Source organism: Myotis daubentonii, chromosome 5 (genome assembly GCF_963259705.1).
Source record: "Myotis daubentonii chromosome 5, mMyoDau2.1, whole genome shotgun sequence".
Taxonomy (NCBI): domain Eukaryota; kingdom Metazoa; phylum Chordata; class Mammalia; order Chiroptera; family Vespertilionidae; genus Myotis; species Myotis daubentonii.
The window spans coordinates 49,140,544-49,158,345 of NC_081844.1; the positions used below are offsets into that span (position 1 = coordinate 49,140,544).

Consider the following 17,802-nt stretch of genomic DNA (forward strand, 5'->3'; position numbering starts at 1 on the left):
TTATATAGATACTCGAGGTCCAGTGCACAAAATTCATGCATGGGTAGGGTCCCTAGCAGCTCCTGGCTGCTGGCCAGGGCCTCCGTTTCCCCAGCTGCCTGCTGCCACTGGCTGGGGTGGAGCCGGCTGGGGAGAGGGACCCTGGGCAGTTGGCCAGCCAGTCCCACCCCTGGCTGAACTCCCAATTGAACTCCTGGTCAAGGGGCCAATTTGCTTATTAGGCTTTTATTATATAGGATTGTTACAGATTAAAAAATATCTGTTTGGTGTTTTTTTTAGATAAAACTCTAACTTCTGTTCTTTGAACAAAAGGAGAAAGATAAGGAAAATAATAGTTAACAGCTACTATTAAAATGACTGGTTGTATTTTTATATTACAAATCCTCCATCTTTTATGCCTTCTATTATGTAAGAAGATTTTTATTTTATATGCTATGATTGTAGGTATTTGGGAGAAATTCCAATATAATTTCCCCTTTGTATTTTAAAAATAAAATTTGTTGATTTCTCTCTCACAAGATGGGATTTAAAGGTTAGGAAGAAAGCGAACTATAATTAGAGTCTTCTGTGAAAGGAATTGTATGTACTTTTGAGTGTTTGTAAGACCAATTGGCATAAGCTATATATCCTTGAAATGATGCTTGCTAATTCTCTTTTGCTATGAAACTGATAACTTGCTTAAAGTTGTATGGATGTATTATTTGTTTAAATTATAATTCTACCTGCATATATGGACCAAAGTGACTGGAGAAAGATAAACTACAGAGAAACCCAAAATTATTATAGAAACTGTGCAGCTAAAAATCAACATAAGCATCATCTTGTGTATGTGTGTGTTGGTTTATATAGATCTTGTGTTGTGAAATAAATGAGTTAATATATTTTTTAATTAAAATGTATGATAAATATCAAGTATTTATCCAATGTTATCAGTGTTATATGCCACAAATATAAATGTATAGCTCTATAATCAAATGCAAAAACCAAGTTTTGTATAATATAGAGTGGGGGAAAAGTAGATTTACAGTTGTTCATATAGAAAATAATAAATAATAATGCAAGAATAAACTGTTTAGTGTACTCACAATTGTAAACCTACTTTCCCCCCAATCTGTATATTGAAGCCCTTTATTAATCTATTGCTTTGCTTATTCTTAGACAAATGAATAGACAGTCACTTCACTGAAATGTACCATGCTATCTCAATGCCTTTCCCCAGAATACCAATTTGCCACTCCTTCATCTAGCTATCATCTAAACTCCAAGACTAGTGTATTCCTTAAAGTTCTTCTATAACTCTGAAAACTTAAAATGGACTTCCCTTTTTTATTTTTCTTATATTTGTATACAAAATGTACAAATGTATACATTTGTGAAACAGTTTCATATTGTATTATTAAATACTAGAGGCCCGGTGCATGAAATTCATGCATGAGTGAGGGGGGAGTTGTCCCTCAGCCCGGCCTGAATCCTCTCCAATCTGGGACCCCTTGGGGGATGTCTAACTGCCGGTTTAGGCCCAATCCCTGTGGACTGCTGGCTCTTAAACACGCACCTGCCTGACCGCCTGATTGCCACTAACTGCTTCTGCCTGCCAGCCTGATTGCTCCCCTGCCAGCCTGATTGACGCCTAACTGCTCCCCTGCTGGACCAATCACCCCCAACTGCCCTCCCCTGCTGGCCTGATCTCACACCCAACTGCCCTCCCCTGCCAGCCTTGTCACCCGCAACTGCCCTCCCCTGCAGGCCTGGTCACCCCTAACTGCCCTACTCTGCTGGCCTGATCTCCCACAACAGCCCTCCCCTGCCAGCCATCTTGTGGCAGCCATCTTGTGATGATGTCGCACATGATGCCACCTAGGCTTTTATTATTTAGGAAAATTAAGTTGTTGTTGCTATTTTATTCCTTCAACCTATGAGATTTTCAAGACTGAAATGATGTCTCTTGTAAGTATATCCTCAACATTTAGCTGAGTGCCTGAAAAAGGGTAGCTGTGAAATCAATGTTTGTTGAATGCATGAAGATTATACAATGACCAAAATTTTGCTTCCTTTCATGCTTTGCTTACCTCCCCCTTACTGCATATAATAGGAGATTACATTGAGGCTGTAGTAAAAAATCAATATGCTTAATGAGAAATGTTATTAAAGAAATTGAATCTGGAAATTGTTGAGCTGTACTAGGCTTAAATGATTAATTGCCAATAAACATCAGGTGATTTATAATCCTGCATGTGACTACAGTAAGTAAATAAAATTCCTGGTAAGGTTTTAAATATGAAAAAGTCTATAAACCCAATATAGCAATCCCCCTTATCTGTGGTGTCAGTTTTTGGAGTCTCAATTATCCATGATCAACAGTTTTCCAAAAATATTAAATGGAAAATTCAAGAAAAAAATCCTAAATTTTAAATTGCACGCCCTCTGAGTAGTGTGATGAAATCTCATGCCTTCCCCTTTCATCCTGCCAAGGATGTGAATCATCCCTTTGTCCAGCATGCCCATGCTGTATATGTTACTTGCCTTTTAATCATTTAGTAGCTATCTCAGTTATCAGATTGACTGTCACGGTATAGTTGCGCTGGTGTTCAAGTAACACTTATTTTATTTTGTGATAGCCCTAAAATGCAAGAGTAGTGATTCTGGCAATTTAGATATGACAAAGAGAAGCTGCAAAGTGCTTCCTGTAAGTGAAAAGGTAAGTACAACACAATAAGATATTGTGGGAGAGAGACTACATTCACAAAACTTTTATTCAGTATATTGTTATAATTCTTTGATTTTATTATTAGGCCTCATTATTAATATCTTACTATCCCTAATTTATAAAGTTAACTTTATTATAGGTATGTAGGTATGAGAAAAAGATTATATATATATATATATATATATATATATATATATATATATATATATATATATATAGAGAGAGAGAGAGAGAGAGAGAGAGAGAGAGAGAATTTAGTACTATTGATGGTTTTAGGCATCCACTGGGGGTCATGGAACAAAGTAAAGAAGGAGGGAATAAGGTAATGCATAATTACAAATACTAGTATAAAATTATCACTATGTCATTTGTTATTTGTACTTTAAAAATGAACTCATATGTGTCAGTACAGTGCTAACATCATAACATGAAGCTGAACAAGCAAAGGTCATTGTGCTAAGAGTTTCTAGTTCATAGAAGAAAGACAGTAATATTCATGGTTTATTAGTATGCAACAAGTACTATATTTAGTGAACAAAGAACTTTTTAAGAAGTCAAACTTTGGCATAAGAAGGATTTGTCTATTCTTTATTTTTTTATTTTTTAAAAAATACATTTTATTGATTTTTTACAGAGAGGAAGGGAGAAGGAATAGAGAGTTAGAAACATCGATGAGAGAGGAACATCAATCAGCTGCCTCCTGCACACCCCGCACCGAGGATGTGCCTGCAACCAAGGTACGTGCCCTTGACCGGAATCGAACCAGGGACCCTTCAGTCCGCAGGCGGACGCTCTATCCACTGAGCCAAACAGGTCAGGGTGGATTTGTCTACTCTTAAAGGATGCAGTGGATTTAGGTAGATGGAAGGGACAAGGGAAAGTTTTTCCCTAGAGATAAGAATGAGTTCAAAACTGGTGTTAATAATTTAACATAGAGTGTAGCAAGCACTTTGGAGAGGCTGTAGTAAAGAGTGAATATGTGTGAATACAAGGAAGATTTAATAGAGAAACAGGCTTTATAGACCAAGCCAAAATTTTTAAATCTTTTTTTTTCTCCTAAATGCTACAAGAAGCTATTAAATGGTTTTAAAGAGGAAAGTGAAATGGTCAGATGTAAATTTATGAAGATCTATCTGGCTGTAATAGGAAGTGCCGGTTTATTTTTTAAATATATATTTTTATTTAATTTATTCGGTTAAATTGATTAATTAAATAAGTTTTAAGTTCACAATTCTATAATACATCATCTGCATATTGTATTGTGTGTTCACTACCCATAGTCTAGTCTCCTTCTGTCATCATTTATTTCCCCTTTACTTTCTTCTACCTGCCCACACCCTGCTTCTCTCTGGCAATCACTATACTATTTGTGTTTATGAGTCTTTTGGAAGTTTTTTGTTTTTTTGGTTTTTTTGTTTAGCTTAATCCTTTCACCTATTTCCCACACCCCCCACACCCCCCATGACAGCTGTCAGTCTGTTCTCTGTATCCACATATAAGTGAAATCATATGGTATTTGCCTCTCTCTGACTGGCTTATTTCACTTAGCATAATATGTTCTAAGCCCATTCATGATGTCACCAAAGAGAAGATTTCCTTCTTTATTACAGCTGAGTAGTATTCCATTGTGTAAATGTACCACAGCTTTTCATCCACTCTTCTAATAAAGGGTACTTGGGCTGCTTATAAATCTTGACTCAATGAACACAGAGATGCTATATTTCTTTGAAGCAGTGTTTCAGGTTTCCTCAGATATATCCCCAGAAATGGAACCTCTGGGTATAAGGCTACTCCATTTTTAATTTTTTTGAGGAAATTCCATACTGCTTTCCAGTGGCTGCACCAAACTGCATTCCCACCAATAGTGCAGTAAGGTTCTTTTTTCTCCACAGTCTCACCTATACTTGTTTGTTGATTTATTGATAAACTTTTTTTGGCAGGTGTGAAGTGATATCTCATTGTGGTTTTAATTTGCATTTCTGTGATGATTAGTAACATTGAACATTTTTTCACATATCTATTGACCACTGTATGTCCTCTTTGGAGAAGTGTTTACTCAGGTCCTTTCCCATTTTCCAATTGCATTGTTCGTTTTTGGTGTGGTTTTTTTTTTTGGTGTTGAGTTGAGCTCTTTATGAATTTTGGATATTAACCACTTATCAGATATATCATTGGCAAATATGTTCTCCCATTCAGTGGTTTGTTTTTTAATTTTGTTGATGGTTTCCTTTGCTGTGCAAAATATTTTAGTTTGATGCAGTCCCATTTGTTTATGTTTTATTTTGTTTCCCTTGCCCAAGAAGTTATATGGGAAAAAATATTGCTATGAGAAATGTCTGGGATTTTATTGCCTATGTTTTTTTTAGAATTTTTATGTTTTTGAATTTTACATTTAAGTCTTTAATCCATTTTTTATTTATTCTTGTGTATGATTCAAGTTGGTTGTCTAGTTTCATTTTTTTTTGCATGAATATGTCCAATTTTCCCAATGTCATTTATTGAATTGACTATCTTTGCCCTATTATGTGTTCTTGTCTCCTTTGTCAAATATTAACTATAAAGGTAAGATACATCACATACACAAAAGGAAGGATGAAAATCATGATCATATATACAGGCACAGGCACAGAAAGAAAAACATTGGATAAAATTCAGCACCCATTTAGTTAAAAACTCTAAGCAAAGTGGGAATAAAGGCAACATACTTTGATATAATAAAGGATATATATGACAAACCCACAGCCAAGATCATACTAAAAAGACAAAACCTAAAATTGTTTCCCTTAGGATTAGGAATAAGACAGGATGTCCATTTTCAGTACTCTTATTCAAAACAGTACTGAAAGTTCTAGTCACAGCAATTAAATAAGAAGAATTAATAAAAAACATTCAAATTAGAAAGGAAGAAGTAAAACTCATTATTTGCAGGTGACATGATACTCTATATAGGAAACCCTAACGACTCCTTCAAAAACCTACTAGAACTGCCCTAGCTGGTTTGCCACAGTGAATGAAGCATCAGCATGCAGACTGAAGGATCCCGGGTTAGGTTCTGGTCAAGGGCACATACCCGGGTTGCATGCTTGATTCCCAGTAGGGGCCGTGCAGGAGGCAGCCGATCAATGATTCTCTCTCAACACTGATGTTTCTATCTCTCTCTCCTCTCCCTTTCTCTCTGAAATCAGTAAAAATATATATTCTTAAAAAAAAACTATGAGAACTGATAACTGAGTTCAGTACAGTAGCAGGATACACAATTAATAATCAGAAATCGGTGGCATTTTTATTTATTTTTTATTTTTTAAATATATTTTTATTGATTTCAGAGGAGGAAGAAGGAAAGCGAGATAGAAACATCAATGATGAGAGAGAATCATTGATTGGCTGCTTCCTGCATGCCCACACTGGGGATCGAGCCCACAACCAAGGCCTATGCCCTGACCAGAAATTGAACCTTGACCTCCTGGGTCATAGGTTGACACTCAACCATTGAGCCTCACTGGCCTGGCAGAAATTGGTGGCATTTTTATACACTGATGATGAACTACCAGAAAGAGAGACTAAGAAAACAATCCCATTTACAAATGCAATAACAACAACAACAACAAAATAATAAGGTACTAAGGAATAAATTTAACCAAGGATGTAAAAGACCAGTACTCAGAAAATTATAAGGTTCTGAGGAAAGAAAATGAGGAAGACACAAATAAGGGGAAGCATATACCATAAGCATGGATAGGAAGACTTAACATAATTAAAAAATCCATACTACCCAAAGCAATCTATACATTCAACACAATTCCTCTAAAAATACTAATGGCATGTTTTATAGAACTAGAGTAAATAATAGTATTCCAAAAATGTGTATGGAACCAAAAAAGACCTTGCATAGCCTCAGTAATCTTGAAAAAGAAGAAAGTGCCCTGGCCGGTTTGGCTCCGTGGATGGAGCGTCGGCCTGCGGACTGAAAGGTCCCAAGTTCGATTCCAGTCAAGGGCATGTACCTTGGTTGTGGGCACATGCCCAGTTGGATGCAGGAGGCAGCTGGTCAATGCTTCTCTCTCATCGATGTTTCTAACTCTCTATCCCTCTCCCTTCCTCTCTGTAAAAAATCAACAAAATATATTTTAAAAAAAAGAAAAAGAAATAAATTAGAGGTATCACATTACATGATCTCAAACTATATTGCAAGGGCATAGTAACCAAAAATAGCATAGTACTGCCACAAAAACAGACATAAACAGTGTGCCCCCAAAAGTGTATACCGCTAATAGCTCAATTTTGAAAGTGAAATGTATTTTAATAAAAACCGATGTATAATTAATCAAAGTGTATGCATACATTTTGGGGGTGACACCATGTAGATCAAGGGAACAGAATTGTATGTTTAAAACGAAGGGGTTGTCTCAGTAGGCAAACATAATGTTTGAAGGTGAGAAATGATAAGAGCTTAAACTAAGGCAGCCATAGAAGAAATAAGATGACAGAATCGATTTAAGATAAATAAAAAAGTTAAATTCACAAGGTTTTGTGGCAGATTAGATATGAGAAAAAAAATGAGAAAGAACTCTAGTAGGACCCAGTTTTCTAGTTATGTTTACATGGAATAAGAAACAATGAAAATGTTTTGGGTCTTGGTACAAAGATATTATTTTCAATTGTGCATATTCGAATAAAAAAGATGGTATTGAGAAGTTTCAATAGAAATATAATGTGTAATGTGTCAGCTTAAATATAGTAATTAAAGCCATGACAGCAAAGACATAATAATAAAAAAAGGAAAGAAGCATGCTTCGTCAACGTAAGAATCTTTACAAATATTTAGCTAAGGCTCTTACTGAAAGACAAAAAAAGAACATCAAAATAAAGTCATGTTTTCCTATTAATAGTCCTCATAAACTTATTTAAACAGTGTGATCTTTCATAATTTTAAAAATTAAACCTAAAATTAAATTACCAGGTACTCAACAAACTGAAATATGAATATTTCTTTCACTCACTCACACATGGACACTTAATTTTACATACTGCTATTTGCTGGAACAAGTTCCAAAAGAATATGGCCAAAGACATTTCAAATGTTTTTAAATTACTTATTTTAAGACTTCTTTGAGAAGTGAATTGTAATATGCAGTACTCTATTATATGCAGAAAAAAGTAATTTAGAAACAGTATTCCTTTTCAAGCAGCATACTGTTCAGCAATATTTATGAATACATTCAATGTCACCAATTCAGCAATTAGTATTGAAACTGTATAACATATATTTATGTGGGAAAAGAATGTTTGCTGCACATTTTATATTTGTGAAAGAAATTCAGCTTCCTCAGTCATGCCAATGCTCCCTGTTTTATTTGGCTTGGAAGATTTTGAATCATAAAGATTCTCTGATTGTACTTGGATTTTAAGAGCCTCAATGGCCTCAGGCTTATATTAAAATGAATAAGTGGTAAAGATGACTTGGAAATGATGTATTATATTACAAACATTAAATGCCCACATTTTTAGTTGAGGGGGTAAAGAAATGGATTTTTTATTGTCTAGAAAAGTCAATAGCTTTCTTTTTAAATAACTACTTTAATGGTATACTCTAGTATGCTTCATATTTTAAAACAACACTGCAGGTTTCTAAAAAATTAAAATGAAAGCTTGCTAATTAAATTATTTTATTAGAGATGAATAATTTGGCTTCTGCTACTAGTTAATAGCCGAAAGGGTAAAAATGCCCCTTTCATATATGTGAGAATTTTAAAATTCAAGGAGGGGGGAGTATATTTTCACACTGTTTTAAATGTGAAAATTGAGTAACAGAGTCAGAATTTTCTACTCCTAAAATCACTTTTTTCAGTCTCTGGGAACTAAATATGACTTGGAGACTCTGCTTCTAAATTGGAAGTATGGTACATACGGTGAAACATTTTTTATCAGAATAAATTGTAATATTTTTATCCTCACCTGAGGATATGGATTTATTGATTTTTTTCTTTAGAAAGCGAGGCAGGAAGAGAGAGTGAGAGAGAACCATCCATGTGAAAGTGAAATATCAATTGGTTGCCTCCAATATCCACTTAACAGGCAACTTAGATGTATGCCCTGATCGGGAATGTGAACCCGCAACCTTTTGGTATACAGGACAATACTCTAACCAACTGGATGATACATCTAGCCAAAGCAAGTTCTAATATTCTTTATTAAGTACTGAAAGGCTTTAAAATCTAGACAAATAAGGAAAATTTTATTATGCTTTGAATGTTATCTACCAGAACTAGTTTTGCCAGATTTGTATTAAAAAGCAACAACAAAAAAACACTCTAGCACTTTAAAATACCTAGTAAGCTGCCACATCTGCAATGGGATTCTGATTTGAATTAAATAATCATTTCAATTGTTTTATTGTCTTTGAGTGTTTTTTTATTTTATTTTAAATCAACAGAATGCTTTGATTTAAGTGGAGTTCAACTATACATGGTGAGAATTACTTAAAAAAAATGCATGGATAGAACTATCTTAAGAACCATCAGAGGAAAACTCATCAAAGTGGATACAAAAAGAAAAAAAAGAACAGTTAAGGGAAAGGCCTGTAAAAAAACAAAACAAAACAATCAAAGAAATAAATTAAAGTCTGACATAAATACCGAAGAAATAAAGATGCTATGCAGAATTGCTTCAATTTGAATTCAGATGGATAATCATATTCAATCAATGAAGAAAAACAAAACAAAAATTATAAAGTAGAACACTCTGTATCCTCTTGGATGGCCTTTGATGGGGATGTAGAGATTGCTCTCCTGTCCCTCCTTTGTAACAGAAGGCTGAGCAGTGTGCCTACGTGAGTGAACAATTGTGTTTACCAGCCTCCCTGGTACAGTTATTGCAGTTATTGCTCATCAGTGACCCATAAACAGTTGTGGGATTTCCAGAAATAAGAACCATTTATCTTGCACCTGCTTTGTATGGCCGTGGACCTGGATTATAGATTGATGGAATATAGATTGGTGGCTGGAGCTCCAACAGCCCTCTGGAACCCTGACATGACCTGAAGATGAAAGCCATGCTCTTGGAATGCCAGAAGAAGATAGGAGTTTGAGTTCTAGCTGCTTTGTGGAGCAGTCATGCCAGCTGTGGACAATATATTTTATGGAAAAATAAACTCCTGTGGATTTAGTTCACTATTTTTTTCCCAGTCTCTTCTACTCAGTGCTGGACACAACTGCTAAAACAGGATAGACAGATGTAGAAAACAAGTCACAAAACAAATACTAAGAGTGAGAAAAGCAACAGGAATCTGCAAAGGAATGGATTAAATTCATGTGAATAGGTCAAACTTTTAATCTCAGTGATATACACCACAGAATCACTTATAGGAAAATGGCTTACGCAGTATTCAAACCAATTTCAGGTAAATACAGTGCCAGACTTAGCAAATAAAATATGGCAAAGTTGAATTTCAGAAGACAAGGATAACTTTTGTATAAGTATATCCCCTGAAACATTTGGTTCATACCTATAATGAAAAATTATTTATTGTATATCTGAAATTCAAAATTACCTGAGAATTCTGTATTTTCTAGCAAGTTCACCTGTAAAGTTGTTGAAAGTCATAATAATATATAGTATATCAGGTTATTTTCAAAGAAGTAATATCCTCATGGGGCTTCACATTTGTTATTAAACACGATCAGCAATGCCATATTGAATCAAGCCATAGATAGTGATAACATAAATAACATTTTATTGAACACTTGGTATGTGTCATTGGATTTAATAATAATCTCTCCTTTTATATACAAATCAACTGAAGCTTAAATCGTTTCAGTCAATTCATTGTGTTACATAGCTAGTAAGTTATACAACCAGAATTGAAATCTAGGTTGATAGGACATTATTTAATTTCAATGTTGAATAAAGACCAGATTATAATGAATGGTAAAAAATTAGAGATATTATAAATAAGATACACACAATAATGGCTTGGATTTTAAAACATCATTACTCTCAGGAACAAAGGAAATAAAAATCTCTGCTATCCAAGGTTTTACTGAAAATTTTCTTGGTAAAGTGAGCACATCTGAAATGGTGCTGCATTTTATTTCCTCTCATTCCTTCACTCTTCGCTGCCAATTCTATCTTCTAATGATGTTTCTCTCAACTCTATACCATGTATCTACGTTTGCCTTGCCTTCCTTAATTCAGCTCCCCTAACAAAGGGGACTCTGAGCCCAGGAACCAGCTGCAAAGAAGTAAGGTTAATAGGAGAGCCATCTTCTACTAGTATATCTCATAGCTCTTCACCTGCAAACCCGTGCTTATAGCTGAACAGACCAGGATTAGGACTCAGACTCAGTCACAATAATATTAGAATTATAATTTGTGTGCCACCTTCCACCTAAAACAAGATGATCAAAATAAGCCAATTACCTTTTTCAGGAGTTTGGGCAGAAAGAGGATGACACACATACAAATAGATGAAGTTATACTAGCTGATTGAATTTAATGATCTTTGGAGCAGTGATTAATACCAGATTGCTAACAGAGAGATAAATTAGCATGATTCCTAAAGCTAGATTGAATAGATAAAGGTCTTCCAGTTTTAGTCACTATAATTGGATAAAATTTGGTTCTGGCATTTCTTGTGTTTCCAAACTTCCTTATTACTATATGTATCCTAACATTGAATTTCTATTGTTTTAGGCAAATTGAATATATCTTTGTTCCTTGAAACATATATTAGGAGAAAGAGAAGGAAGAAGAAGAAAGAGAGAGGAGGAAGAGAAAGACGAGGGAAAGGAGGAGAAGAAGGAGAGAAAACAGAGAACCCCAGTTTCATTGAACATTTACAAACAGCCTTATAGTGTGTAACCAGCTTAAAAATGCTTATCTCAATAGTTCTCTCTCACACACACACAAAATGAGTTTATTCTATTCTTTCTTCAATTTTTGCTTAGGAAGTGGGAGCCTAGGGAACTTAACTTGCTTGAGGGTAAGTAACTCCCAAGAGACTGGGTATTAATTGAAATCCAGACAGTCTGTAACCCCAGCCCTTCCTGCAAACCACTGTGTCATATTCTCTCTAATAGTTAAGTGATGTCCTTTTATTCATTTGGTACAAAAGAGAAGATAGGCAAAATGAAAAAGCTCCAAACAGCAGTTGAATACCAATCAGTATCATGTATAATATCAGAGAATATTAAATCTATTTGTAATATATAGGGACAAAATTAGTTGGAATATAATTTCCAAAGGACAACATACATTTACAAAAATCTCACAGGTCAAGTTTATGATCTAGAGTCAATCAGGTCCTGTAAATACCCCAGAGGCACCACTTATTAGGTCAACAACCTTGGCCTTCACTCTCTTAGCATAAATATCAACAGAGTAAATGAAGGATAAGAATCTCTGCTTCATGGAATTATTTTTAGGGCTAATAGATAATGACCTAGTGAAATAATAAGTAGTAATATGAATCCATTCTATTAAATAAATAAAATAATCTTTGTAATTCATGAAAGGGCTCTTCTTCCACATATAAGAATGGGTGTGGATAAAAAAATTGGGAGTAGTTATGCTATTTAAAAAAAAAGGTATTTATGTATTGACTAAGTAAATATATAGTAAATCCTACCTTATATGTGTTAAAGAATTAGAAAGATTATTGCAAATTGTTACTGATTCCCTTTGACACGAAAGGCACTTATAATTTTAACTTTACATAATTTAATGGGAATTAAGCCCACTTTTGTGGAAATAGATTAAATAATAAAAGGTTTTAAAAATGATTCATATATGAACTTTTAGAAAGTCTTCTTTGATTATAAACAAAGTATGGATGTAATTTACTATAGTAAAATCATCTTGATCTTTCAACACATCAGACATCCATCTCTAAGAACAAAAAATACATTTTAAAGAGATGTAATTATAGATGTTTTATAACTGTTTTAGTTTATCTATATTGGTAAATGTTTAAATTTATTTAGATAATTTAACAGTTGATGTCATAGTACTGAACAAAAAACACCAGGGTTATACTGGGAAATGAAATAAATATCCCTTCTTTCAAAGATATCTTTGGCTAGTCTCTGCAGCTTTATGTGAAAGACTGGCAGTTATATGTACACTATAGGTTATTAATTTTTGTTCAACTTAAATATGGCTTGAGATAAAATTGAAACTTTTTAAAATATTGAAAGTGCTTTTAAAATCCTCAAAATGTATCTACTCTATGAAATGTATCCAAAATAACTTTATCTAATAAAAATCAATTTACTGATTCTAGAATTTATCTGATTATTTACATATATTTTAATTACCTAACTTTTCTATAATCATTTTTTCTAGAAATCTGAAACATTTAGAACATACTCAAGAATTAGGAAGTAAGCAAATTAATTTACAAGATACATGCACAAGAGTAGGTCAACCATTGCAAGTTGTCCACAGAACAACACATAGCACATTCTTCCTTACTTTTGAAACAATATAATGAGCTTATTTTGAGATTTTTCAAACCACAGCAAGCTAGAATACATGGTCTTCTGGAAAATAATAGTGGAAAGGTTGATAGTAATGACAGAGATATAAAATAAAAGATAAAAGGCATAAAGACAAACCCAAGTAGATTTTGTCTAGGGCCATGCCTCTCAAAGAATATGGCATGCTCCTGAGATTATAGCTTTCTTGCCACAATAGTCTTGATAGCTTAGAGAACTAAACATTATTCTCCATATATCCTCTGAGGAAAGTTCCCAGAGAACTTCAATATAAGTAAATTGAAAAAAAAATTATCAAAATAAACAAATTAATATTTCAGAAGCTACCTGTTTTTGAATCATTTGAGGACATTAAAAAAGAATATTAATTTGTAAGATGTAACAAACAGGAGTGACTCTTGGGCCTGTGTTAGCAGTTCTTTATAAAGCAGCAAAGAATAAGGCCATAGACAATGGCTTTCTTGAGTGATAAAAAATAATTAAAATTTATATGGAAAGAGATCATAAAACCTCAAAATCACCAAGGCAAAGGATTGTACCACCTCATTTCCATAGACATCCCCTAACACAAAATTTTTACTTCTTTTCAACATCTAGGATGATGTTCACTTTTTGATGTTCACTTTCAGCAGATAGCATGAAAGAAACAAAAAAATACCCTGAAGTTTATTCTGTTTTTTGTTTGTTTTGTTTGTTTGTTTGTTTGTTTGTTTGTTTGTTTACCTTTGGAGCTATACCCTACTGAACTGAATCTACATTATGAATTTCTAGGAGTGAGTCAGAGTGGAGAAACATGTCCCTTTATTCCTTTATTCTAGAAAAGTAAGTCTTTTATTTTATTTATTTGATGAATATTTATTGTTTCTGAGACATAAAGTATTTGAAGCAAAAAACTACTGTTTATCCACTTTAAAATTTTATAAACCATAGAGTGTGGCTCAAGCACAATAGCAATTAATTGCTGGTAATTAGAGAAATTCTGAAAGTAAGACTTTTGTGGATTAAGTTGATGTGATTTCATACCTATTACAGTGCTCCATAACCTGCTTACCACACCTATACAAGTGATTTAGATAATTTCCAATCATCTACAGTGCACTTCCTGGTCAGTAGAATGAATATGACAATGTGTCAATAATTCTCTTCTACTCTGCACCCAATATTAATTAAGCTCTTTAGAGTTCACAAGGTCTAGAGTATGTCACATGAAATATACAAATTACAAAGCAATGTCTATGTATGTACTCACATTGATGTCTTCCAAATCTAAGTTATTTAGAATAATATTGTTCCTCTTCCAGATGATGGGAGGTCGCAGGGCTCCCTGAATTGCACAGCTCAGAACAGTACTTTGTCCCACAGTTGCCGCTGTAATGCTTAGTTTCTGATCTTCAGGCAGACTCAACTGGATAACCTCTATAAGGAGAAAGTGTCAGTAATGTTGATGAGCACATAGTTTTGTATACACTTTTTAAATACTAGCAATTAAGGCTTGTGATGAAATGAAAAAAAGAGTAAATTTTTTCCAATAAAAGGTCAGAATGACATTTCAATTTAATTGATTGACAAGCATCCTCATGAGGGAAAGAACTATTAAACATGAAATGAGTATCAGAAGTAGAGTTATAATAAGTCTGGCAGTTGCACCCAAATAGAAATAAATTATTTAACTGCCAAAGCGACATGTAGTGTGTCATTAGCACTGAAATAAAAATGATATTGTTTATTCACTGATAGATTTATATTGTAGGTGAGGTGAGATCATTGCTGGCTGGCTTCAGAGAATACAGCCATAGCTGAATAGATAAAATACATCATTATGCTGGGAAACATAAGTTGACTCAAAAAGAATAAGATTTATTTGCAAAGTTGAAGGGGGAAAAACAACTTCGCCAACCAAACAGCAATTAAGTGAAATTCTGATAGTTGTCTTTATCAGATAGTGTTGGTTTAAAGATACTGATCTTTAAAATTTAAACCTAATTATAATATTTTAAAATAATCATTAAATACATTTCTTCTAATAATTATGCTGAAATAAAAATATAATTTATAATCTGGTTCTGGATTTCCTTTTCTGTTTTCAGAGAATCCTTACCAACTTTGGGAATTAATAACTCTGTCTTAGTCCATTATCCTGAGAGATGACTCAAATAATCCTACCAGTTTTCAACCAGGTGATAACTACCCTTTACTTTTTAACTGACCTTCACAGACACTCTAAGAGAAACACTAACCAAATGAATTTTATAAAATCTATATATATAAAAGCCAAGCGACCAGAACAACAGAACGACTGAAACGACTGGTTGCTATGACACACACTGTGGGGGCCAACTGGTATGAACGGGGCCCCAATTGCCCCCAACCTCCTGCGGCCCCTCCCCCCGGCTGGCCTAGCCCCCAATTAGGCCCCCCACCCTAATCAGGGGTGCAGCCAGCTGGCCAACCACACAAGGCCCCTCCCCCCACTGGCCTGGCCCCAATTGGGCCCCCATTGGCTGTGGGGCCAGCAGCCAACCTCCAGCATCCTTCCCCCCAGCTGGCCCCGCCCCTGATCAGCTTCCATGGGGTGGGCTGGCCGGATCCAACCTGTGCATGGATTCATGCACCGGGCCTCTAGTATTTATAAAATATTCAATTAATAGATCTTTAATTTGTTGATACTATAACAAGTTAAAAATGGCACACATCTTTGTATCAGAAGGCTAGAATAATTCCCTACATGCACATGTTAGGTTAATGTTGTGATCTCAGTTGTCATGGAAAAGAATGAAACAAAATGGTTTCAGCTGTCTGTGGCAGCAAAAGCCAGACTCTGAGACATGATCTGGTGCAAAAGAAAAGAGGATTTTTCAGGTGCCTCCACTTGGGAGAATGGTGGATTCCAGTTCCAAAGATTATTTCACCTTCCTGCTCAATCCCACTGTCACTATAGGGATAGGGAGGGGAGGGAGTTCTTTTTCTATCCAATTACCCTGCTAGCTTTTTTTGTGCTCAGGCCCTATCCATTCATCTTTCTAGCCTTTGGCACACTCAGTGTAAAAACCTTCCTGAGTCATCCCTGGCACTCTCCAACTGTACGGTAACAGGATCACTGGCTGACACACTATTTTCTGGTAAAAATAAACAGAAATATATTGACTTTTATATGTGCTTATATAAATTCTAGTATCTAAATCTAAAAGCCAAGGTTATTTATCATTGTTTTGTTTTGTCAAAGAAGGTGGCAGGCACACTTTTAAACCCTAAAAGAGACATCAGCCCAAGTTTATTTTTTTTGGTCATTACATCACTGAAAGAATGAAATAGGTAACAAGCATCTTGCTCAGTCATTTGTACTGTGAGTTTAATGTTCCCTCATGGCATTTATTCATAGTTACATTTTATTTCAATGTTTTCTGAAAAAGAACATAAGAAATATTTTCAACCTGCTTTCTTTAATACTCATTAAAGAGAATAAGTGACCATTTGACTATTTGACCATTCAACCAGTACCTATGACATGCACTGGCCTGAGGGGATTGGGCAGAAACCAGCAGTCTGACATCCCCTGAGGGGTCCTGGCATATGAGAGGGCGCAGGCCAGGCAGAGGGACCCCACTGGTGCACGAATCCATGCACTGGGCCTCTAGTATTTACATAAAATCACTAAAAGAAACTATATTTGACCAATTAAACATAGAAAAAATTGAAATTTGCAGAGTGTTTCTTTTTTTAAAAATAACTATTATAAACTATAGGAAGAGAGGATACTATAAAAGTAATAGCATTATGTAGAGTATCATATAAGAATTATTAATAATTTTCCAATAACATTCCTAAATTTCAGCTTCTGGTTCCTATTAAAATCCCATATAAAATATAATGGGACATCTGGTTCTAAAAACAGCATGCTGGCATTGGCTATTCTGACATTTAGAAATACAATTGCCATTAAGTCACCTTGGAATCTCTTTACTAACTTCCTCTATCTGGTATTAGGTCCCAGGTCACTAGAATTGGGTGAGATTTTGGTAGTTACAAATTACATAGATAATATGAACATGTTAGAATAAATGCTGAGGTTTGGCATAACATTATATGGGACATCTTCCTAAAATATAATTTTTTTGAGAGGATGCATAATTTGAAATAACAATTACTATCCACCCAGGAATATTAGCATGCAAAGCTTTTTATTTAATTTGGAGATTAAATTTTAAATTGATTTTATCTCAGCAATATGTATTATTAAATAATGATAGGCATTTTGAAACTATTTAAAATTTCTCTCCTGCCTATTTCATGCTACGTTTCAACTCTTCCCTAATATATTACATAGAATTACATGTACAAATTCAATTATATTCACTTGTTACTTATCAAAATCAAATGGTCCTTTCCTTAAATAATTTAGTAGTAAGATTTATTTTCTCTACATAGCTATTGTGCTCACCTTTACTAATCTTTGTGATAGTTATTAACAAGTAAAGATCTCATCTCTCAAAATCACAAATGTTAAACATTTTTATCCTTAAGTTCTAAATTTTATCAAAAATGCTTTAATGATGAATAAAAGACATAAAACATATTATATTTATGTTTTACAAATGGTTGTTA

General features: G+C 34.3%; 1 protein-coding gene across 4 annotated transcripts in view; it reads right to left on the minus strand.

Annotated features, from left to right (window-relative positions):
* The window catches only part of FSTL5 (follistatin like 5), a 596,568-nt gene that overhangs the window by 188,825 nt on the left and 389,941 nt on the right, over positions 1-17,802 (minus strand). For all 4 annotated transcript variants that reach the window (XM_059697754.1, XM_059697753.1, XM_059697752.1 and 1 more), the window contains exon 7: positions 14,450-14,616. In XM_059697754.1, the coding sequence (XP_059553737.1) occupies positions 14,450-14,616 (167 nt within the window). The remainder of the gene's footprint in view (positions 1-14,449; positions 14,617-17,802) is intronic.